Genomic DNA, 25,944 nt, shown 5'->3' with positions numbered 1-25,944 from the left:
AATTGCTCAAACAAAATCTACCCTTTCTGCATTTCCAAAACCACAAAACCAAGTCTTTTTCTCTATGGAAAAACAAATATTAAATAGAAAAAGTTATGAAAGTTTGCCATCTATATCAATTTCACTGCAAGAATCCAAATTCATGGAAAGTCTAAATTACAAGTATTAGTCCTGAGATTCATGGATCCAAGCAAATTGGGTTACTATCATTCCATTATATCTCTTGCCAATGAATCTCTTCTCATTAGATTAGAAATTTCTAGTGTTCACCTCATTTCCTACACTGATACTGTTACCAGAATATTAAATTTTCACCACCAGATGTTATTTAATGCATTTAAGGATGCAAAGAGTTTTATGTATACAAGCTAGCTGTCAACCACCTTACTACTAAAACAAGATTCTCCAGTACCTTTCATGTCATTGTGGCTAAGACCAGTGTCAACAACTGGATTTGAACCAGAAACTCCAACATCAGTTTCACCTCTGTGCTTTCTTTCTCCAAGTCCAAAATCAACTAACTTAGACTGGCCCACTGGCAAAGAAATAAAATATTAATAAACAATGGTTTCCAGGTCAACATCAATTTTTGACTTCACTAGCACACAACATAAAGGTAGACTACCTGAGCCACTGCCATGAGATCCAAGGTTCCCATCTCTCTGACCAGATCCAATGCTTACAGATCCTTTTATACCCAACTGATTAACACCATAGCCAAAGTTCCCTAATATATTACCCAACAAAGCATTACCAATGCTGGCACTGCAGAAGGTAAAATAATGATCAGAACATCAATGCAATAAGCTTATGATTCAAACATTTTATTCACAGAAACTAAGTTACCACATTATACCACTGGACTAATGTCTCGAATTATCTTTTGCTCCATTTATGCTAAGGCCAGCAAATGCATTTGAAATAAAACTCCGATCTTACATGTCCATCCAAAAAAAAAACCAATTATGTGTTGAATGCTTCCTCCTCAAAAAGACAGTGTTCAGAGGTTATTGGCTCTTAATTGTCCCCAAAGGCTTGTGTAGCAAAAGCTTGAACTCCAGGGACAGCATTAGGAACCATGGAAAGAAGGGCCTAGTGACAGGAAGTAGGTGCTAGGTAAGCGCCATGTGTATTTTGTGTTCTCTCTGCCTCTTTCCACCTCCTTCCTTCTCTTTATCCCTCCCTCCTTCCATCCTTTCTTCTCTCCTTCTCTCTCCTTGCCTCTCATCCTCTGCTTCCCTCCCACTCTTCCTCTGATTCTCCTCTCCTAACTTCTCCCTCCCTTCTCCTTCCTGACTTCCATGAGGTGAATTGTTTCCTCTCACTCAGGCTCCTCCCACTATGATAGTCTGTTTCTTGTCTCATCCCAGACACAAAAGCACCAGACAACCACAGACTTGAAACCTCTCAAAGTGTGAGTAAAAAATGAACCTTTCATTTCATATTCTCAAGTCTTTTGTCAAGGCCCCAACAAGCTAATACAACTGCTAAAAACATATTCAGTTCTACCCTTTCTTTCTCCAAGTCCCAAATGAACTAAACAGAACTTCCTCACTAGCAGAGAAATAAAAGAGGAACACAACCATGGTTCCAGAGTCAATATCTATTTGGATGACACTGGTACATGGCACAAAGGTAGACTACCTGAGCCACTGCCACCAGATCCGATGTTCTTATCCCTCTGATCGGATCCAATGCTTGCCAATCCCTGGCCGATCACACCCAACTGATTAACAGAAGAACTGAGGCTGCCTAATATATTACCCAAGAGTATTTTCAATTCTGGTATTGCTGGTGCTGCCTGCAGAAAGTAAAATAGTTATCAGAATATGTTTTAATAAGGCTGTAATGCAAACATTCATTTTTATAAAACTAAGTAGCTGCATCTCAATGAGTGAACTAGGTTCTCTAGTACTTTCTTCTCCATTTACACTAAGGCCATTGCCAGCAAAAAAGAAAAAAAAAAGATGACAAAGAAGCTCTGTGGTGATTAGATGAATGTCCATCAAAAAGTCATAAACATAATGCCTGGTCCTCAGCGTGGCAGTGTTTATGAATGAGGGGAGGAGCTTAACTAGCCCCAAAGGCCTTCATAGTAAAGCCAGGTCCCCAGCTGATGGCATTGCTGGGATGTGGTGGATTGGAGTAGCTAGGGTCTAGCTACAAGAAGGAGATCCCTGGGTGAACTCTTTTATATTTAGTGCCCAGTCTTTTGTGTTTTCTCCCCTTCTAAATCTTTCTTTCTCTCTCTTTCTCTGTCTCTCTGTCTTTATCCCTTTCTGTCTCTGTCTTTCTCTCTCATGTTTCTCTGTCTTTGTGTTTCTCTGTCTCTGCCTCTTTCTCTAACTCGTTCTCTGTCTCTCTGCCTTTCTCTCTGTATGGGTGTCTTTCTCTGTGTCTTTCTCCCTCTCCAGCCCTCTCTCTGGCCTTTCTCTCTCTCTCTCCATCTCTCTATCTTACTCTGTCTTCCTTTTCCCTTGTCTCCCTGTATCTCTCTCTGTCTCTCTTTCTCTGTCTCCCTCTCTCTCTGTCTCCTTTTCTCTCTGTCTCAGTCTGTCTGTCTGTCTCTCTTTTTCTCCTCTCTCTCTCTCCCTCTCTTTCCCCTTTCTTTCTCTCCTTTCTCCCCTCTTTTCTCCTGGCTCCTGTGAGTTTATGTCTCATTGACATAGGCCTCAACCACTATGAAATTCTGCCTCACCTCAGACTCAAAGCAATGGGGCAGCCAACCACAAATGGAAACCTCTGTATTATGATCCAAAATAAACCTTTTCTCCTTTAAATGAGATTTCCTTGTGTCTTTCAACATAGTCACATATCCTGCAATCTAAAACCAAAATTAGCTCTACCCTTTCTTTCTCCAGATCTCAAATTAACTAACCAGGTCTTTTCTACTAGCAAAGAAATAAAATGTTAAAACAATGCTTTTGGAGCCCACATCCATTCTGGCTTTACTGGCACACAACACAAAGTTCAACTACTTGAGCCACCACGACTGGATCCAACGTTCTCATTGCTCTGACCAGATCCAGTGCTTGCAGATCCCTTGGGACCCAAATGATTAACGACACGGCCAAAGTTCCCTACTATATTACCCCCCAAATTATTACCATTTCTTGTACCACTGGTACCACCTGCGGAAGGCAAAAATAATCCTCATCAGAACATAGTTCAGCAAGTTTATCCAAAGAAACTAAGCATAAGCACCTAAACGACTAGATTCTTTAGTACCTTTTTCTTCAGTTTTTAATTAGATCATTTCTTGTATTTGATTTATCCATCAACAGCTCATCTGTATATTCTCTCTGTCTCTCTCTGTCTCTCTGTCTCTCTGTCTGTCTCTCTGCCTCTCTGTCTCTGTCTCTGTCTCTCTCTCTGCTCTCTCTCTCTCTCTTTCTCTCCCCCTTCTCTCACTTCTTCTTCCCAGCTTCCATCATTTCATCTCTCTCCTCTGACAAATTCTGCCTCATCTCAGACCCAAAGCAATGGCGCCTGCCAACTACAGATGGAAACCTCTCAAAGTGTGAGCCAAAATAAACCTTTCCTCCTTTCATGAGATTTCCTCAGGTATTTCAATACAGTCACAGATCATAACATCTCTAAAACCAAATTCAGCTCTACACTTTCTTTCTCCAGTTCTCAAAGAAATAAAACTTTAATGAAGCAATGCTTTCAGAGTCCACATCAGTTCGGCCTTCACTGGCACACAGCACAAAGGCAGGCTACCTGAGCCACCATGACTGAATCCGATGTTCATAGCTCTCTGACCAGATCCACTGCTCGAAGAGCCCTTGAGACCAAACTGATTAACGACATGGCCAAGTTTTTCTAAAACACTAACCAACCAATGAGTCTTATTTCTTGCACTGCTGCTACCACCTGCAGGATATAAATTTAGTATCATCAGAATGTATTTCGGTAGGTTAGGATTCAAACTTGTTTTATTCACAGAAACTGTCAACCTCTTGATTAGATTCTCTTGTACTTTTTCCTCCACTTTTACTATGGCCATGAGCAGCCAATGAATTGGAAATACCAAGTCCAAGATCAAGTTTAGCTCCAACCATCCTTCCTCCATCACTTCCAGACGACCCAATAATGCTTCCTATAAAAAAGTCCAAAGGTCATTTTTATATACTTTAGAAACTGGCAACTCATATAAAAATTAAAATGTTATTGCATCAACAAGTAATAAATATTTGAAATTCAGTTGGGTATTTCAGGCCCAGAAGCCAGACAGAATACCTGAACCACCGGTATCTAAGTCAGGTCCTTGGAGTTGGGCCCTAATGGATGCCCTGCCACCCACACCTAGTCTCTGTTCAGAAGTCCTCAAATTAGAGTTTCAATTTCCAGAGCTACCGTTAGCCCAATGGATTCTTACTTCTCAGACTGGTTTCATCTGCAGAATATAAGAGGGTTATCAGAGTGTGTGAGACACATTTTAGGATTAGGAAACTTAGAGCAACCATAGCATCCATACCTGCATCACTGAAAATGGAGACTCTGGGATGGCTATATTATTTCCTTCAACTTTTCTGATTGTACTACTGCTGCCACCAAATGAAGTCAAGCTAGAAACTCCAAGTGCAACCCTCACCTTTCCTTGATCTCAGATCCAAACCAGAAGACCACTTCCAAATAATGAAAAAAAAAGTTATACAAAATGAATCTTAGTTGAATCATTAATTGTTCAGCTTTTCTTACTGGTTAACTTAATGGAAAAAATTTCAAAAAATGTATCTTGATTGATAAGTTTGAGCCACAGGCATCAGAACCAAAGACTATATAATTCCATCTGTAGTTGATATTTCACCACCCCACCAACTCTGACGGTGATTCCTCATCTCTTTTGACCAGATGCCCTCACATCAAACCTCAAATTTCCACAGGCATTGATATGCAGTCTAGTTCTACTTCTTGTACTGGTGTTATCTGTTGCAATAAAGACATTGTGTTATCGGGGACTATTGAAACACACCTTAGAATTCTTTACATTTAACACACAAGCTCTGAAATAGTAATATCTAAATCATCAGAATTTAGATTTCCAGTGTAGCTGATTTCATTTTCAGAAAAATATCACTTTTGTTCAAGATCACCAGCAGCAATTCCATATGAGGTGAGACCACCAGAACCAAGCGACACCAAAATATTTCCACCTAACAGAAAAGTTAAACATTCTTAGAAGCAATCATTAATGCATTAATTAGCTCTGCACTTTTTAAAAAACCAGCAAAATCTGGATGAGAATTCCTGAGTCACTGACTTGAGCCCCAAATCTTATGGACTCAGCACCACCTAACATCAGCACCAATCAACATCCACCACCACCGAAGACAAATCCCTTTGACTCCACAAATCCCTAGAGTCATAGCACTTGTGACCCTCATTTCTTTGATGGGCTTTAATTTCTGAATGCTATTTTCCATCCTTTTGCAAATTTATTTTCTTCTGGAATATTGGTTATTTTTTTCATGCAAACTAGTGCACTTTTCTTCTTTTTTTACTGTTTTTTCTTTTCTTTTTGTTCTGTGTGTTTATATTTCTTTGGGAGTGAAAGGGGCACAGAAATGAGGGGAGCAAAGGGTGAACAAATGCAGCAGTGGTACTCACTGGACACTGTGTTCACAATGAACTATGCAACTTTTGGGTATGGTCTGGGAGGGAAAAACTGAGAGAAAGCAAGGGAAGGGGTGACATTGTCCAAAAAGAAATGTATTCTTTACCTGACTTAGATAACTAGAATCCCTCTGTACATCACCTTTATAATAACAATTAAAAATTCAAAGAAGAAAACCAGTTCAACATTATAACAGGACCATATTCAATATAGTATAACTATATTCACTATAGTAATGCAATTATATTTAATATGGTCATGCAACAAAATTAGTTCATATGTGTAATAGGATCAACTTGAAGACATAAATGCCACACAAAAGCACGAACTGAAGTGTTCTGTTCCAGCTGACAAGCCTTGGGCACTGGAGAACACAAATGGCTTTCTTCCAACCCAAAGCAAGTGAGTGAGGGAAAACTGGGCAGAGATAAGGTCTCTTTCGCCTCGCTCCATTCATAAAATCATTGAAACAACATGCTTCTTTGCTTATGTATTTCTATTGCTGATGACTACCAACAAGAACCTGCAATTCTTCCCATGAGATTCTCTAACACCACAGCCACATAAGTCAAAACACCAGTAACAATCTCTATTTTGCTAATAGTTTTCTGTTAAGAGCAGAAATGAAGACCCAACTTAGAATACGTGTTCTGCTGGCATCAGAAGCAGAGCCAGCTGATATGTCCACTGTGTTAGCAAACTCATGTTGGCCAATTGGATCATTGTCTTTTATATTTGAAGCCTAGCCACCAAATGCCATACCACCTAAGACACCAGCTGATCTGGTTTCATCTACCAAACAAAAATTCTGATCATTATCACAGAAAATGCATTCAAATAAGAAGTTCATTTATGAATACCTAAATATTGATCTGTTAACTCCATTACTGTTCTTGGTGGCGGTGATGGTGGTGGTGGTGGTGGTGGTGGTTGTGTGTGTGTGTGTGTGTGTGTGTGTATCCTGGGTATTGAACTCAGAGCCTCACTTTTTTGCTTGGCTTTTTTGCTCAATGCTGGTGCTTCATTTTTATTTTGGCCTTTTTCTGGTTAATTGGAGATAAGAGTGTCTTGGATTTGTCTGTCCTGGCTGGCTTCAAACCTTGATAGATCTATCTCAGCCTGCTGAGTAGCTAAGGTCACAGGTATGAAGGAGAATCCTGGTATAGAAATGAATTGAGATCAGATAAAGAAATATCTGAATTTCTACACTACATTTGGGTCCAGAAGGATTTTACATGATTAATTGATACAAATAAAGCCATAAGAATGACTGATCAATAGCCAGGTGCCAGTGACTCGTGCCTGTAATCCTAGCTATGCAGGAGGCTGAAATCTGAGGATCACAGTATGAAGGCAGAAGCCAGCTGGGAAAAAAAGTTCTATGACACTTTCATCTCCAATTAACCAGCCAAAAATAAGAAGTGGAGGTGTGACTCAAATGGTATAGCACCAGCCTTGAGTGAAAAAGCTAAGGGACAACATGAAATGAATTCAAGCCTCAGTACCAGTGCATAATCACACAAACGCACACCAAATAAAATGGTTGGCCATTATAAAAATAGTAACAAAGAGAAAGATCACTTGAGAAGATAAAAGTAGAGATTGTTTTATTTTTGGTCAGTCATGGGAATTGAACTCAGGGACTGAGTGCCCTATCTGGGCTCTTTTGCTCAATGCTAGCCACTCTACGACTTTGAGCCACAGCAAAACTTCTGGTTTTCTGGTGGTTAGTTGGAGATAAGAGTGTCATGATTTTTCCTGCCCAGGCTGGTCTTGAGCCATGATGCACAGATCTCAGCCTCCTGAGTAGCTAGCTAGGATTGCTGTTACTTTTGAGCCTTACTATTAAGACTGGGTGTTGCCGTCAGAACAAAGATGAGCCGGGCGTTGGTGGCTCACGACTGTAATCCTAGCTACTCAGGAGGCTGAGATCTGAGGATGGCGGTTCAAAGCCAGCCCGGGCAGGAGAGACCGTGAGACTCCTATCTCCAATAAACTACCAGAAAACCGGAAGTGGCGCTTTAGCTCAAGTGGTAGAGCGCTGGCCTTGAGCTGAAGAGCTGAGGGACAGCACTCAGGCCCAGAGTTCAAGCCCACGACCGACAAAAACAAAAAACATAAAAAAAAAACAAAGATGATCATATTATCCCAAATGAAAGAAAGCCAGGCAGTGATAAATCATGCCTGTAATCCTACCTACTCAAGAGGCTAAGATCTGAGGATCAAGGTTTAGAGCCAGCTCAAGAAAGAAAGTCCATGAGATTCTAATTTCCAATTAACCATCAAAAAACCCTAAGTGGAGCTCTGAGTCAAGTGGTAGCATACCAGCCTTGAGTGAAAAAGCTAACTGAGCCCAGGCCCCGAGTTCAAGCCCTAGAACAATGCTTTTTCAAAAGAAAAGAAAAGTACTTATTTCCCATGCAAGCTCCTTTTATTTTGCCGGGCATGGCGGCTTGAACTCTGGGCCTGGGCACTGTCCTTCAGCTCTTCAGCTCAAGGCTAGCACTCTACCATTTGAGCCAGCACCACTTCTAGCTTTTTCTAGTTATGTGGTGCTGAGGAATCAAACCCAGACTCTTATGCATGAGAGGCAAGCTCCTTTAATCGAACAGTCTGAGCTTCAGGGTTACCTGACTCCTGGCTTCCCGAATCCCGACGCTCTCTCAACCTGGATTCGTGAGGGGATGAACCAAAGAAACCGCCACCGTCACCTAATAGGAATAACAGGCTTCATTGAAAATAGTATTAAAAGCACATAATATAAAATAGACACTTATTTTTTGCAAGTTCTTCTATTTGATGTTAATTCTATGTAAGATATAGTACTTATTATACTATACAATACTATATAAGATGTACCTTACTAAGATACTAAACTACATTCTAGAGATATAAGCCACATAAACAATACAGGAGACAGGGGATGTTTGATTTCAAAGTGATAGCCCACAGTCCTTGAGGTACTGATTTAGTTGTGTGTGTGTGTGTGTGTGTGTGTGTGTGTGTGTGTGTGCGTGTGTGTGTGTGTGTGTGTGTGCTCGTTATTTTTTATTTATTTATTTTTAATAAGATTTTTTTATTGTGAAAATACCATACAGAGGGGTTACAATTACATGAGCAAGGTACTGAATACATTTCTTATTAAGCATTGTTGCCTCCTCCTTTGCTTCCCCTTACCATCCCTTCCCATCTCCTCCCACCCAATCCTCTCCCCCCACCACCAAAGTTATAAATTTCATTTTTCGACATAACAACTTGTACATCTCATTGTTGCAGTGGGTCCACCTGTATCCCTATTTAAACAATTTTTTTCCCTTTCCCTCCACAAATTATACCAACATCAAATACAGTGAAAACAGGGGTTATACCGTGGGGGAGGAACATACAAAGCAACATAGAAATCACCTTATAAAACAATTGCAAGAAAGAAAAACCATTTGAGTCCTTATCTTGGGGTTAATTTCACCTAACATCAACTTACCTGACCATTTCTGCTTGTCTCAGACATATCCTAGTTATCGCAAATAAGGGAAACCATGGGACCTATGTTTCTTTGGGCCTGGCTTACTGCACTTATTATAATTTTTTTCCTAGTCTTTCCATTTCCTAACAAATGGAGCAATGTCATTCTTTCTGATGGAGGCATAGCATTCCATTGTGTATATATACCACATTTTCTTGATTCATTCATCTTCTGAGGGGCATCTGGGTTGGTTCCATATCTTAGCTATGGTAAATGATGCTACAATAAACATAGTTGTGCTGGCAGCTTTAGTATGGTCTTGTTTGTGATCATTTGGGTAAATGCCCAAAAGTGGGATTGCTGGGTCATAGGGGAGCTCTGTGTGGAGTCTTTTGAGGAACCTCCATACTGCTTTCCAAAGTGGTTGAACAAGTTTACACTCTCACCAACAATTTAATCCTGAGATGATTAACCTTCAAAAGCCAGGCATGGGGGGGCTCATTCTTGTAATCCTAACTGCTCAGGAGGCTGAGATCTGAAATCATTGTTCAAATCCAGCCCCAGGAGGAAAATTCATGAGACTCATCTCCAACTAACCACTACAAAACCAGAAGTAGAGCTGTTTCTCAAAGTGCTTGAACACTGGCCTTGGGCATAAACGCTCAGGGACAGTGTCCAGGCCATGAGTTCAAGACCTACAACCAACAAAAAAAATTTAAATAACCTTCAAAAGATTTTTCTTTGTGTGTGCCACGACTGGGGCTTAAAACTCAGGGCCTGGGTGCTGTCCCTGTGCTTTTCTCCTCAAGGCTAGCACTCTACCACTTTATTCACAGCTCTCCTTCTGGATTTTTGCTGCTTCATTAGAGATAAGAGTCTTTCTTTCCAGGGCTGGCTTTGAATTGTGATCCTCAGATCTCAGCCTTCTGAGTAGCAAAGGTTACAGGTGTGTACCATCTGTGCTCAGCAACCTTTAAAAGATTTATATACATTTCAGAGAGATAAATAACTCATAACATTTTCTCACTTAATGATCTATGAAAAACTATGTAGGGAGAGAAATCTTTGTCTTTTATTTTTTGATAATAATTCTGGGGGTTGAACTTGTGGCTTTATGTTTATGTGGCAATGTTTTACCTCCAACTTTTTCTTCCTCTGGTTATTCTTAAAGGCAGGATCTTGATTTCACCCATGTAGCCTGAAATCCAATTCTATTTAAGCCACTGTACCCAGATGATTGGTTGAATAGGGTCTCATGAGCCCCTCGCCCGGCTCCAGGGTCAGCATGCTTGCTGGGCACTGGTGGCTCACGCCTGTAATCTTAGCTACTTAGGATGCTGAGATCTGAGTACTGAAGTTCAAAGCCAGTGCAAGCAGGGAAAGTCTTATCTCTAATTAATCACAAAAAGCCAGAAATGGAGCTGTGGCTTAAGTGGTAATGCATTAGCCTTGAGCCAAGTCGGGGGGGGGGGAGGGGAGAAGAAAAGCTTAGGGAAAGAGCCCAGGCCCTGAGTTCAAGCCCCATATAAAAATCCAGAAGCAACATCCTCCCAATCTCAGTATCCTGAGTAGCTAGAATTACAGGCATGAACCATTACATGCAGCTTTCTTTAATTTGAATAGGGAGAATTATGCCTCTTATTTTTATTTACATCTTCCCTTATTTAATCATCATATTTGGCTCATGAATAACATTTTGTTTTCTTCTGTTTGGTAACCAAAATTCCTATCTTCTGCAACATCACAGGGTTATCAATTAAGATGTTAATTCTAAAATATCTTAATGTTTGTTATTTTATATTTCAAGAATATGCATGATATGGCAAAGTACATGGATGTCAAGTAAGATAGCATATATTGGGTTGAGAGAGCTTTGTTTTTAAATACATTTATTAAATAACAGTCTATTATGCTCCTGACCTATTAGATATTGGGGAGTGGTGAGGTTAGATGGGCACTATTTTAAATTGTCAAAGTATGCTTCATTGAGATGGTATTACTTAATTTAGCTGGGGCTAAATAAATTTCTGAGTAAATATTTTTATCCTCTGTGCAGAAACAAGGAACAGAAATGTAAGCATAATATCTTAATTCTTGAGTTCTAAAACCTATGATGAGAAATGGCCTTGGATAGTACCTTTCGATGTCTCAAGCAAGAGGACTCCTTCTGACCTTCCTCAGCTCATCATCTCCCTCAGAGGTCCGAGAACATACGTTGATGACCAAGAAGACAGGCCCACCTACAGCTTATGCAATGCAACCTTCCACATTGAACACCACAGGAGCCCAGAGGCCAGCATCCCCAGCCTACTACCGGAGCTTGTGTGCTCACCTTTCCCAAGGTGAGACCTCACTGCAGGATGACATCCCCTAGGCCTGAGGGCTGGGCAGAAGGCAGCCTGTTTGCTGGAGGAATGGAGCTGAGACATACACACTGGGATATTCCTCTCCTTGTGAGATAAAGTCAGAAATAGAAAGAGCAGGTGGATAGAGAGCTATGCTAGGGATTGCTGCAACTGTCCATCCTCTAAGTTCCAATGAATCTGAAGGTTCTACGCTGAACTGTTTGTAATGGGGAGTCAGCAAGTAAGGGGATATGAAAAGGAAGGTGGTGGAAGAGATGAATATTTATAGAGATACAGTATACAGTATATAGTAGATACTATATATATTTAGGATATGTATATAGTATATATCATAGATATACATATGTAGTACAGTATATATACTATATCTATATTATAGATATAGTAAATGCTATGGAGGTGGATAGATATAGTACAGTATATATACTATATCTGTAGTATAAATATAGTGGATGCTATAGAGATAGATAGATAGATAGATAGATAGATAGATAGATAGATAGATAGATAGATAGATAGATAGATAGATGATAGATAGGCATGAAAATAGCATAAGGGTTAAGAAAGACTAATAAAAAGTCAGGTTCTAGGCTGGGAAGGTGGCTTAGTGGTAGCGCTTGCCTTGCATGCTTGAGGCCCTGGGTTCGATTCCTCAGCACCACATAAGCAGAAAAAAAAAGCCAGAAATGGCACTGTGGCTCAAGTGGTAGAGTGCTAGCCTTGAGCTGAAGAGCTGAGGGACAGCACCCAGGCCCAGAGTTCAGGCCCCACGACCAGACCCTTCTCCCTCCAAAAAAAAGGTCAGGTTCTGGAACTTACACCTGTAATCCTAGCTATTCAGGAGGCTGAGATCTGAGGATTGCAGATTGAAGCCAGTCTGAGCAGAAAAGTCTATATAAGATTCTTATCTCTAATTAATCAGCAAAAAAGCATAAGTAGAGGTGTGGTAAAGTGCCAGCCTTGAGTGAAAAAGCTAAGGGATAATGCCCAAGTCCTTGGTTCAAGGCTCAGTATTGGCACACAAAAAAGGAAGAAGAAAGAAGGAAGAAGAAAAAGAAGAAGAAGAAGAAGAAAGAAGAAGAAGAAGAAAGAAGAAGAAGAAGAAGAAGAAGAAGAAGAAGAAGAAGAAGAAGAAGAAGAAGAAGAAGAAGAAGAAGAAGAAGAAGAAGAAGAAGAAAGAAGAAGAAGAAGAGAAAAAGAACAACCGTGTTGATTTGCTTCAAGTTGTTTTTTCCTTTTGATTGGTAGGGAAGCAGTAACAATATCAACATCAGTTGAGGTGATCATAGTAACCAGCCAGGCATCTGGAGGCATTGGGCAAAACTATTGGGACTAGCAAAGTTTTCATTAGAGTTGATCTCCCCTGAATTAATCTTGGAAAAGAAATGAGAAGCACATCCTACATATAAAAGATATAGAGAAGCAAAAACTTTAAATCTCCTTACACATGTCTCTTATAGGTTTAGGAAATTTTGGAAGAGTAAATAGAGTAATTTTCCATCTTAATTTCACCACCATAATTTATATTGGTTAAATATTAAAATATCAGGCCTATGTAACACAAGAAACATATTGTTTGCAATAATGAGATATTAGCTTTCAAAAGTTTTAAGGATTAGTTCAGAAGAAGTATGTCTTCTGTCCACTTGATTGCCTTTTACCATAAATTTTACAGAAAATAAAACAAGCCAGGTGCTAGTAGCTAACATCTGTACTCCTCTCTACTCAGAGGCTGAGATTTGAGGATCACAGTTTGAAGCCAGCTCTGCAGGAAAATTCACAAGATATTTACTTACAATTAACCAGCAATTGTAAAAAAAAGGTGAAGTATAAAGTATGGAGCTGTAGCTCAAGTAGTAGAGCACCAGCTTTTGGTTGAAAAGCTAAGGGACAGCATCTAGCCCCTGAGTTCAAGCTCTAATATCAGCACAAAAATAAAATAAAGAAATTGGAAAATATAAAAAATATGAAAATAAGTATTTTACCCTTTCTACTTTGCGTTGTCGTATGGACTAAAGACAAACAAGAGCTGAGCTGGGTAGCTAGTGGGAGAGGGGGAGAGAGGAACTGCTGTCATTAGCGTTTCTGAATAATAGATTTGCCAACACAAAGTGAGTCTTGATTACAGTCATTTTGTGACCGAAGGAGGTATTCCTACATGTATCAGCCAAGTAAATTCAACATTTAGGCATGGATATTCTAATTAACCACTGATCCTAGCCAATTTGTACCATCCACAAGCCAGAGACAGCCAGAGACTACGTATCCTCCAGCCAATCTAAAAACATTGTCATTTTTTTCAACATATGAGTTGTGTATTTCTGGGATTTTTTTTTTTTGGTAGGTTGTGGGGCTTGAACTCTGGGCCTGGGCGCTGTCCCTGAACTCTTCAGCTCCACCACTTGAACCACAACACCACTTCTGGTTTTCTAGTGGTTTATAGGAAATAAGAGTCTCACGGACTTTCCTGCCTGGACTGGCTGTGAACCACGATCCTTAGATCTCAGCCTCCTGAATAGCTAATATTACAGGTGTAGCCACCAGCACCCAGCTTGGGAATTTTTTATTTAGAACTTTTGCAAATCACAATAACTAAGAACCTCAGGAAGCAAATGCCAGCAGGGGAGAAACTGTGTAGAGCTGGTGGGAAGGATTTAAGCTACTTTCTATTTCATAATGAGAGAATGATGAGTTGTTTTTAAAATCTGCCAATTAAAATATGGTAATTCTTCAATGACTGAAAAGGTGCTTAAACATATTGCATTGTTTTTGTGCAAGTGCTTGGACTTGACTTAGGGCCTGGGCATTGTCCCTGAGCTTTTTCACTCAAGGCTCACACTCTACTATTTGAACCACAACTCCACTTTTGGTTTTTTGTTGGTTAATTGGAGATGAGAGTCTCACAGACTTTCCTGCCCAGGATGGCTTTGAACCACAATCCTCAGTTCTTAGCCTCCTGAGTAAGCTAGGATTATGGATGTAAGCCACTAGTATCCAGCTAAACATATTATTACATCAGTAACATGCAGATGTTTTAGCTAAAAGACATTGTCCTATGACAAATATACTAGATAAATTGAATACTTACAATCTGATTCAGATAGCTGTAACTTCTGTTTTATGGCTAACTTCATGCACACACAATTAATAAGCAATTTAAATATTTTTATTGTGAATTAAAGTGAATCGTTTCTGGCTCCCCAATACAGAATAAGAATATACCATGATAATCAGTACAGTAAAGATTTGTTGTTGTTGTTTTAAGATACTGACCTGAGTGTGGATTTCGTAATAGAGCTTCCCCATCTAGGAAAAAAAAAAAGCAAAAATAACCACTTATTTTATAAATTTCTAAATTAGATTTTTAAGAGAGAGTAATATTCCTGCTTTCCCTCTATCTTAAAATTAAAAATATGCAATGCTACTTTTTAATGTTTTAAAATTATAATGTATATGTATAATACAATGTAATATAAAATATAATTTACATTAATTTATTGTGTTGAGCTCTTTAATAAAACTCAGCTATATGATCTAAGGAATGCATTCACCTACTATCATGCCTAAAGTTAGATATGTCACTGTCATCTTCGTTTTGAAAGTGTGCATAGCCCAATAAATTAAATCATCAATTAATATATCCTTTTTCATGTGCTTACACCTACTGATCTGAAATGCATTTTCTCATCTAAATTTTACCTGATTTCATTTCCCCTAGTATTTTCTTTGACAATGTATTCATAGGAAATGTACTCATTACCTTACTTACAACAAAAAATGTATATTTAAAAAGATATAAAAATGTAATTTAAAAACACAATTGTATTGGCCTTACTCTAATGAGAATATAAAATAGCTTGAGAAAAAAACCCCAAAATGTTAAAGCACTATATACAATTACACACACACCCATATGCATGTATATATAGACAGATCTATAACCCACCCACCTTTCCTTTCTTCCTTCTTGCCTTCTCTAAAGTGTATGAAAGAATTCCCAGGAGAAAAATATTTGATATAGAAACACTAAATATGTAGTACATTCTATGGATCTATCAAGTTAAAACTATTCTTAATGCAAATCAAAACAACACTGAGATTTTACCTCACCCCAGTTAGAATGGCTATAATAAAAAAAAATCTAATAATGACAGATGCTGGAGGGGACGTGGCCAGAAGGGAACCTTACTGCATTGTTGGTGGGAGTGTAAACTTGTTCAACCACTTTGGAAAGCAGTATGGAGGTTCCTCAAAAAACTCCACATAAGTTACGCTCTTACCTTTACAAAAGATGAAGAGCCCTGCAACCAAGAGCAAAAGGATCAACTTCATGGTGGTGACTTGAGACCTAGAAGCACATACTAATCATTCTGGAGAATCAGGCCCACCTAGGCACCTCTCACTGGAGTTTTTATACTCCCTCCTCCCAGGGTTTCTTTTCATGGGTGGGGTATGGTAAATTCGATGATGACAGCAAGGGTAAATAGATCATAGGAAGCCAAGGATGAAATCTGCTTTGAGTCACTTTAGTGTCTTATTCCTGAGATGCCTCCTCTGTTGGGCCAAATCCAGCCCATGCCAAGCCCAGACCAGACCCTCCTGCGGCCCTGAACAAATGATAAGGGCGGGAACTAAAAGCATTGGGATTAAAAAACAAATACACTGATGATATAGCTGTATTCATGTTCTATCAGTCATGGCAAAAGTTTTCATACTCAAGGAACTCAAATATTATGATTAAATGTTGTCATTCTTTCCTTTGACCACAAAAGGTATTTTAAACATGAATCTAACTTGAAACAAAGAACCCTTTACTGATCAGTAATTTACAGCTAATTTCTTAGAGAAATATATAGTTAGCATAGAGGCCATGGTATGGACACACTGCTTAATATAATGGCTTTATGTTTCATAAGGACTCATAATACTCTAGTAATATACATTTTTACTACAAACTACACAATCAGAGATACAAATCATTAGAACATCTATGAACATGAGCACGTCAGAAGAAAATTTTTTAGAATAAAAATAAAATCAAATTGAAAACGTCATTCAGGAATTGTGTATTTATAGGTAATTCAATTTAGGATATAAAAGAGGTCTATATGTGCTGTGCAGAAAATTCAAAATATCTCAGCTGGGTGCTGGAGGCTCATGCCTGTAATCCTAGCTACTCAAGAAGCTTAGATAACCTGAGAATTCTGGTTGAAAGCCAGCCTGGGCAGGAAAGTCTGTGAGACTCTGATCTCCAATTAACTACCTAAAGAGCCAGAAGTAGAGTTGTGGCCTAAGTGATACAGTGCCAACCTCCTGCAAAAAAGCTAAAGGGGAGCCCTTAGGCCAAGCTCAAGTCTGGGTGCCAGCACAAAAAGTAAATAAAATATAAAATAAAATAATAATATAAATCAAATCAAATTAAAACATAAAATAAAAAACTAAGAAAAATAAACTAAGATAGAAAATTAAATGGTTCTTGAGTCCAATCATTTTTCATTACCTCCACCACCATCACTATCAGCCTGATTACTCTCATTCATGCCAACATCATGGCTCAAGTAGAATTACAGAGTGATGATCCAATGTCAGATGGTCTGGTACCAGGGTATCAGCCATGGTGGTCTTGTGCAAACAGTTACATTCTACTTAGTATTCTGATCAGCAGCCAGGAGTGTACACTGTCACTTCCAGCACTTGAAAAGCTGAGACGGATGGTAGAGCTAGCCTGAGCTATATAGTGAGATCTTGCCTCACAAAGAACAAGTTGGAGATGTAGCTCCATCAATGCTTGCCTACCAGTGGTAAGGCCCTGGGTTTCATCCCCAGAACCAAACATACCAGGAATCGTCTATTTGCCTCCTTTTTTCACCTAAAATAAAATCAACACTCTTTAACATGGCTTATGAGACACTATTCTCTCCATCTCGAATTCTTTATTTTTTAATTGTCATCTTGAAGTAGGTGTACAAAGGAGTTTCAATTCAACATGTCAGTGTGTGCATGCGGTGCTCGGTGACAATGCCCTTCATTCCTTTCATTGTTTGTCCCCATTTCTCCCCACACCACCCATCTCCTCAATTTTCTAGTTTCATTTTCACATGCACATTGAGTATTATGACTGCATTTGCCCACCCTTCATTTGTCTTCCCTGCTCATCTTGACCTCAGAAATGTCCCAAAATCTCAAGTTCCCATTTCCTGGCATTCACTTTGATAGACTGCAAGTTAGCTGTTCAAAGGAGTCACATCATTGGAATCCTCCCCTGTATATGCCATACTTCAGTTAATACATTTGTGAATAGATTGTGTGCGTATACATTAGATCTAACTATCACCTCTGAGAGAAAACAGGAGTCCTTTGTCCTTGGGGCCTGACTTACTCCACTGAACAGGTCCACCCTTTTCTCTGCAAGGCTGACTTCACCTCCTACCTCCTTGCTCTCTCTCCTCTCCAGGCTTGCTAAGTTTGTTGGGAGCTCACAAAGCTTAATCTGCTGTCAGAGTCCAACTCACAATTTGTGTTTCCCTTCCTGTTTCTGCCTTCTAGAACAGTCTCTCCTCAGTTAGATTCTGCCCCGCCAGCTCATTAAAAACGCAGGTCTTAATAAAATGCATCGCAAATAGCTAAAATCCACTCCGACATGCCATAGTTGTTTTTTCCCTCCAAAATAAGTTTTCCACAGAATTGTTATTCCTTTTTAACTTTATGATTTCGTTCAGATTAATGACTTGGTCCTCCCTACATGAAAGGGATTTAAATTCAAGGTAATTTGTATATGCCTAAATAGATGTCCAAAAAGATTGATCAAAAGAATATCCCTCTCACCTTATTAATACCTTACAAGATCCAAAATAGCTGAAGGTCTTTGAATTTTCTTCCAAATCTTGTCATGCTTTCATGTCATTACTAATTATGCTAAATAATTACTAATTCACCCTGTTTATGTGTTCAACCAAATACTAACCTCATATAAAAGACCTTCCTACCTTAAATTACAAACTTCGATCACTCTCTCTCGGTGCATATTTTCTGCTTAATTTTCCCCTGTAACACTAATTTATTATTTATTGATAAATGATTTCATTTAATATTTATTTTATTAGTTTCATTAAATATTTTAATGTATTATATTACTGGTAAGTTCAGTGAGCACATAGATTTTTGTTCTTGGTCCCCTGTTGAATATGAGCACCTATCAAATGGTTTCACATATATTAGGGTCTCAGTAAATAAAAGATGGATTATTTTAGTGAATGATTTTGTTGGGCTCAAAATTAGATGACAAGTGGAAGTGTGGCTCAAGTGGTAGAGCACCATCTCTGAGCAAGAAAGCTAAATAAGAGTGCAAGGTCTGAAGTTCCAGCCCCCCAATACCAGCGACAAAACCTAGATTACATTAAATAATAGAACTACTTGTGCTACTATTTACATTGAGAGACTATGATTCAGTATCATGCAATATACATTGACTTAAATGTCTTTTGCCAAAACTGGGAAGCTATTGCTTGGTCAAGAAACATTCCTAATATTTGAAATTTTGAACCCAGACCTATTTCTCACTGAATTGTTACCAAAGGAAAATGTTATATGGATGGAGTTTAACAGTCTTTGTTTCGTTTGACTAATTCAGATTTGCTTAGTAGTAAAAGTTACAAAGTTTTGCTAGTGTGTTCTTCAATTTTCTCATGGTAATGATAAAAGCCATAAATAAAATCTGGCTCACAATAAAGCTACAAGTCAAGAATACAAAAAAAGCCAGTATATTACATTTATATTTATTACCTTTCTAGAAGTTTTTATTATTTTCATGAAAAGCCAATAACTGAATAATGAAAACTTTGTATAATTCCACATTTTAGAATATCTGATTGTGCTGGGCATTGGTGGCTCACAATTGTAATCTTAGCTCCTTAGAAGGCTGAGATATGAGGATCATGGTTCAAAGCCAGCCCTGGCAGGAAAGTTCATGAGACTCTTATCTCCAATTAACTATCAAAAAGCCAGAAGTGGAGGTGTGTGTCAAGTGGTAGGGTACCAGCCTTGAATGAAAAAAAAACACAAAAACAAAAACAAAACTAAGGGCTATCATCCAGGCCCTGAGTTCAACTGCAGTACCAGTATAAAACAAAAACAAACAAACAAAAAAACCTGATTGCTATCACTGTAAGAGACTAATATATAGGTATATATGAATAAAAACTCTCAATAATATTTAATTGGATTCTTTAAAAGAATTCCAATTTTCCAGAAAGTATTCATTTTGCTCAGGAAATTCCTCATTGGGTGGCTCTTTAACAAGGATATTAAGCACTGACTCTTTCGTAATAGTATATCAACTAGACAAGACCCATCTGACAACACAAAAGCATGTCCTTTATGACTCTGTACATAACTTAAAAGCAGCCCCATTATAAAGGGCAGCAGTTAGACGCGTCCTGATTAAAAGGATGTGGTTTAAGTGTCTGTACACCTAACAATACACCAGCCAGATGAAAGGTCAACTGTCGAAAGCACAATAGCACCAGTATGATATGGTTTGTTGGCATAAGAATGTTGAACTAGAAGGAAACATAATGTTCAACAATATCTGTCTCAGATGTGGAACAAGAAGTTCTCTTGACTGTCATTTTAGAACATGAGCTAAAATAAAAGTTGAGTATATGGAAATTAAACAGTCTTAATATGTGGGAAGTTTAACACTAGGAAAAACAAATATACTATTAAATTGCTGAAGAAGTAACATGTAAATGTGTATGATTGTTTGAAACATAAATCATATTAACTGTGTCATTTTCTATAGTAATGTACCACATTCAATTTCATCAATTTATCATCATTTTTGTAGGAAAATAGGCAGAAGAAATTAACCATGTTAGACTTTCAGATGGTGGTTTTATTAAATATTTTAATAAAATAATAAATTTTGCTGTGTTTCTGAGCAGAATATTATACTTATTCCCACAGTTGACCTATCAGGTGTCCTGCATAATATTATACTAGTTTGGTAAATAGGTTTAAATTCTTATTCTTTCCAAAACTCTGTGTCTCATCTCTCTCTGCATTTGTGTCATTATTACTTAGGTTTAATCCATTGTGTGTGTGGGGGGGGTGCGCGTGCATGCGTGTGTGTGTGTGTGTGTGTGTGTGTGTGTGTGTGTGTGTGTGTGTGTGTGCATGTGTGCATGTGTGCATTGGTTCTGGTACCAGGGCTTAAGTTCAGTGCCCCAAGCTCTTGTTTGGCTTACTTGCTTACAGTTGGTGCTCTGTGAGTTGAACCACAACTCCAGCACAGCATTTTACTGATTGAGATCAGAGTCTTCATGATTTCCTGCCTGGACTGAATTAGAACCTGTATCTTCCATCATCCAGGTTTTAGTATCCTATCTTGCTCAAGGTGAGTGCTCTACTAGAGTCATATCTTAACTTTTAACTTTTTGGTGATTCGTTGGAGATAAGAGTTTCATGGACTTTCCCACCAAGGTTGGCTTCAAACTGAGATCCTCAGATCTCAGCCTCCATGGTAGGTAGGAATTAAGTCATGAGCCATCCGAACCCAGCTTTTTCTATCTCTTCTGAATATAGATTTTTCTCTTTTGCAGGGCTCTCTTTTATGAATGTTTTGTTTATTGGTTGCCTCTAGTATCTCAATTTTCAAGTAATGGTGCTAATGAGCTGAATTGTACCTCTATCAAACAAAATCATGTAGTATTACTCCCAGGATCTCAGAATGTAAGCCTATTTGGAAAGGGAAATTGTTAAAAAGGTGATTAAACCAAAAAAGAGGCCACAACAGTGGGTCCTTATACAATGCATCATAGAAGAAGATGGATGCAGGAGGACATAGCCAATTGCAAACCAAGGTGAAAGGCTTCCTTCATGGCATCCCAGCCTTGGAAAGGGCCAGCTCAGCCAAGAACCTTGATCTGAGACTTCTAACCTGTAGAATCATGAGAAAATCAACTCCATTGTTCAGGTCATTCAGTCTAACTTATGGCAGTCCTAGCAAACTACAAAGCACCCTTTGATCTCACAATCTTTTCCTATTTTGGGATCAGTGTTCAAAACTGCCTGTAGAACATTTTCATCTGTATATTTTATGAGGAACTTAAATAAACATGTCAAACATTTAAATGATCGTTTGCAACCTACCTGCTAGTCTTCTTTCCTTCCCCTACTGAATATTCAACAATGGAAGCTCAAACTGTCAGCATTCACTGACAGTCTTTAATGGAGATGTTAAAACTGAATAAAACATGATGTAGTGATAGTAACTGAAAATGAAGGCTTATATCATCTGTGAGCCTCTTATACATTCTAAATTATATACCCTTACTAACACTCGACAGGTTATGGAAAATCAAAGACTAAACAAACAAGAGAAGAACTCCAAATATTGGAGAAAGAGGCCAGGTGTGGTGGTCACCTTCTTTAATCCCAGAATATAATTCACAGGAGATGAGATAGGAAGATCACAGTCCAAGGGCGGCCTGGGCAGAAGACCAAGAAGCTATTTGAAAAATAAGCTATTTTTCAAAAGGGTTTGAATGTGGCTTATGTTGGAAGTGGCTCAGAAGACAAAAGAGACCCTGAATGCTATCCCCAGTATCACAAAATAAAAAAGAAATGTTTTGACAAATATTTCCAGAACAATCATGTATATGTAAGTAGTAGTTAATTTGTCATTTTGAATTGAGAAATATACATGAGTAAGAATATAAGGGCATAAACATAATTTGAGGGAAACCCTTACATAGCAAATATCCATGGAACCATGAACCAAGTCAAGAACTAGAAGACTGAGGTTGGGGCAGGTGGATGCCCTCCAAGATAGCAGATTAGAAGCAGGAGATTGGAATCTAGACAGATTCACCAGAAGAAACAGAACAGTGGGAATAGAGCTAGGTGTTCATAAAGACATTGGTTTAGTTGTAAAACAGAGACTTGAAAAGAACTGAAGAGGCTTTGGAGAGTGAAAGATGAACAGAGGCAAGAAAGACTGTCCCAGGATCAAGCACAGGAGGGCTATGGAGAAGGTAGGAGTAAGGTGAAAGAAACACTAATGAAATGAGTTTATTAATGATAAAGTAGGTAGCCAAACTAACTGAGAAAGACTCAAATTAATAAAATTAAAGATGAAAATAGGGAGAGTACAAAAGATACCATTCAGAGGCCTATTATAGGCAGCTTGGAAAGCATATTCCAATAAAGTAGAAAAACTAACAGCTTATTTGTAGACACTATAACATTCCAAAATTAAATACATATAGAACATAAAAAGACTAGCAATGGGATTGAAACAGTCATATACAAGCTCCTATCAAAGAAAAACCCAGAATCAGACATGGCTAAATTAGTCATGGCTAATTAGTCATGGCTAAATTTGTGTAGACCTTTAAAGATGGCCTTATTTCAATGCTTCTCAAGATATTTCATAAGATGCAAAGGGAAGGAATATTCTCATCCTCAATCTATGAAGCCAACATAACTCCAGTACCAAGGCAAGATAAGGTAACAAAAACAGCAAAAAGAAAACTGTAGACCCATAGGCTTAATGAGCACAGATGCCAAAATTCTCCATATAATAGTTGGCAGTTGAATTCAACAGCATTAAGAAAGATTATATAGCATGAGAAACTTGGTTTTATTCAATGAATGCAAAGATGGTTCAACCTACACAGATCAACAAATGTAATATAGTGGCCGTCTGCAATCCTAGCTACTTGAGAGGTAGAAATGGGGAGTTTGTAGATGAAGTTCTGCCTGGGGAAAAAAAGTTAAAAAGACTTCATTTCAACCCATTAGCTAAGTGAAGTTATCAAAGTTATGAAGGAGATGTAAATAGGAGAATTGTGGTCCGGTCTAAACCCTAAGACCTTGGGCCTTTTGTTCAAGCTGGCTTAAACAACAATAGTATTTTTAGTTCTTGTGTGTCTAGGATGACAGGCATGGGCTACCATTCCCAGCTGCTTATTAGTAGCGATGAAGTCTCACAGAGCTTTTGCCTGCTTTAGCATCCAACTGCAATCCTGCATTCTCAGCTTCCTAAGTAGTTAGGATGACAGCCATAAATCACATGCCCAGTTTAGAAATTTATAAAGTTCCTTTATTAGGAAAAAGGAAAACCTATTGACCTAAAATTAGTAATGTAATGTTTATAACTCCATAACATCCTGTAAAAGGGAAACTTTGGAGACAGTAAAAAAGAGCATTATGGGTGGCCAGACACTGGTGGCTCATGCCTGTCTGTAATCCTAGCTACTTAGGAGACCAAGATTGGAGGATCATGGTTCAAAGTCAGCCCAGCCCAGACAGGGAAAAGCTCTCATCTCGAACTGCAATTAACAACCAAAAATCTGAACATGGAGCTGTGACTCAATTGGTAAAATGCTAGTCTTGAATAAAAAAAGCTAAGGGACAGTGCTCAGGCCCTAAGTTCAAGCCCTAACAATGGCACCTGTACACACTCACACATGTGTGCATGCACAGGTGTGCACGTGCCCTCCCCCCACAAATACACACACACACACACACACACACACACACACACACACACACACTAGTGGTTCGTAGAGCTTAGCAAGGAAAAAGGCTGAAAAAAAGCATTTCTCTGTATACTGTTTATAGTTTATCATGGTGGATATGTCATTATTGTCCAAATAGAAAACACAACACAAAGAATGATTCCTAAACTGTGGGCTTTGGAAGATGAGGATGTGTCGAATGATTTTAACAAAGGTGCCAGTCCCTTGGGGAAGGTAGTTAGGCAGGGAGGAGTTCCACATATGCCGGGACAGGGATTGTGCAGGAAGTCTCTATGCCTTCTGCCCAATCGTACTGACCACTTTTATGCACGTGAACGCATATGCCTTACCAAAAATAAATCATGAGGCCAGGAAGAACCTCATTAGTCCAACTAAAGTTATGAAAATGAACTGACAGCTCACATCTGTTATCTTAGCTACTCAGAAGGCTGAGATCTGAGGACTATGTTTCAAAGCTAGCCCAGGCAAGAAAGTCCATGGGACCCTTATTTCTAATTAACCACCAAAAACCCAGAAGTAGAGCTGTGGCTCAAGGGGCAGAGCACCAGCCTAGAGTGGAAAAGCTTAAGAACAATACCTAGGCCCTGAGTTCAAGCCCCAGTACCAGCACACATGCCAAAAAAAAAATCAGAGCAAGTTATTAATGAAGTATCTCCTAACATTAAAAAAAAACCAGTGTTGTATTGTCTCCCTGTTGAATTTTACTAAGCTTCCAAAGAACAAAGGCTAATTCTTTAAATATAAATATGTATATATATATATATATATATATATATGAAAGAGCATTTCCACATATACCCTGCTACCACAACTAGACAAGGATAAAAAAAGAAAGAAACCCTAAAAACTGGAGACTAATATCTCTGATAAACATAGATACAAAATTCAAAACTATATCAAAACATTGACATTGACAAGATGCATTATACTTATAAGCTGGTTTGTTCAATTGAAACCTCTTTGTACAACTACTTAAGGATTATAACCATTAATATTGAGACCTGATAAGAAGTATTATAACTTCAAGACCAGCCTGAGTTACATGGAGAGTTCCAGACCAGCATGGGCTAACTAGCAAGATTCTCGCAAGAATACATAAATAAAAAGGAAGAAAAAAAAAGTCATTATTTTCAAGTTGGTTTCATCCAAAGTATATAAGGCTGGTTCAATATATACAGATCAATAAACATTTAACTTCTGAAGAATAGATCTATTACAACACTATAATGAAAAAAACTTGATATATTTAGGCACTCATAGCTAACTACTACTCAAGAGGCTGAGATCTGAGTTCCATGGTTCAAAGCCAGCCTGGGCAGAAAAGTCCATGAGACTATTATCTTCACTGTGAGATTATTATCTCCAATTAACCACCCTAAAGCCAGAAATAGAGCTGTGGTTCAAATGATAGAGTCCATCCTGAGGGACAAAGTTAAGGGACAGCAGTTAGGCTGTGAGTTCAAACCCCACTACGGTCCCCTCCCCAAAAAATGTGCTTGATAAAATTTACATAGTTTGATGATCAAATCCCTAAACAAATTAGTTTGTAATGAGGCTAGTCCTCCAAATTCTAGCTAGTACAACAAGTCACTATTTAGCTATTTTCTATGTCAAATTGCAGAAAATTGGAGCTATTCTTCCACGGTCAAAACAGCAAAATCTGAAATAAAAATAAGGACAGTGTACATACAAATTTGATCAAAGCATCTTGATTAATGTCACCCCTTTCATCATTCTCCCCCATCTCTCCCAACCCCACCCATTCTCTCAAATTACCCAGTTCCATTTTTCCATATGTCCATTTGAGCACTATAGTATTCACCCATTCACACTCCCCCCCATTCCCCTCTCTATCCTAGACATACAATTTTCTCAGAGTCTGGTCTTATCTGTCTTGTGTTCAGCCTGTAGTTCTGTCTGCTGTCCCAGCACTGGTTTCTGCTATAGATTTGC

General features: G+C 38.6%; 1 protein-coding gene across 34 annotated transcripts in view; it reads right to left on the bottom strand.

Moving 5' to 3' along the window:
- Positions 1 to 15,817, bottom strand: part of LOC138839325 (mucin-19) — a 223,836-nt gene extending 208,019 nt beyond the window's left edge. For all 34 annotated transcript variants that reach the window (XM_070038897.1, XM_070038982.1, XM_070038948.1 and 31 more), the window contains exons 1-3: positions 15,730 to 15,817; positions 14,723 to 14,755; positions 8,251 to 8,331 (exon numbers count right to left, since the gene is read on the bottom strand). In XM_070038897.1, coding sequence (XP_069894998.1) covers positions 8,251 to 8,331; positions 14,723 to 14,755; positions 15,730 to 15,781 — 166 coding nt within the window. In that variant the 5' untranslated portion in view covers positions 15,782 to 15,817. The remainder of the gene's footprint in view (positions 1 to 8,250; positions 8,332 to 14,722; positions 14,756 to 15,729) is intronic.
- Positions 15,818 to 25,944: the final 10,127 nt, after the last annotated feature.

This window comes from Dipodomys merriami, unplaced genomic scaffold (assembly GCF_024711535.1).
Source record: "Dipodomys merriami isolate MVZ:Mamm:240054 unplaced genomic scaffold, mDipMer1.0.p SCAF_10, whole genome shotgun sequence".
Lineage (NCBI taxonomy): Eukaryota > Metazoa > Chordata > Mammalia > Rodentia > Heteromyidae > Dipodomys > Dipodomys merriami.
Note: the sequence above shows the minus strand (reverse complement) of the source record. Positions and strands in the feature narration are given on the sequence as shown.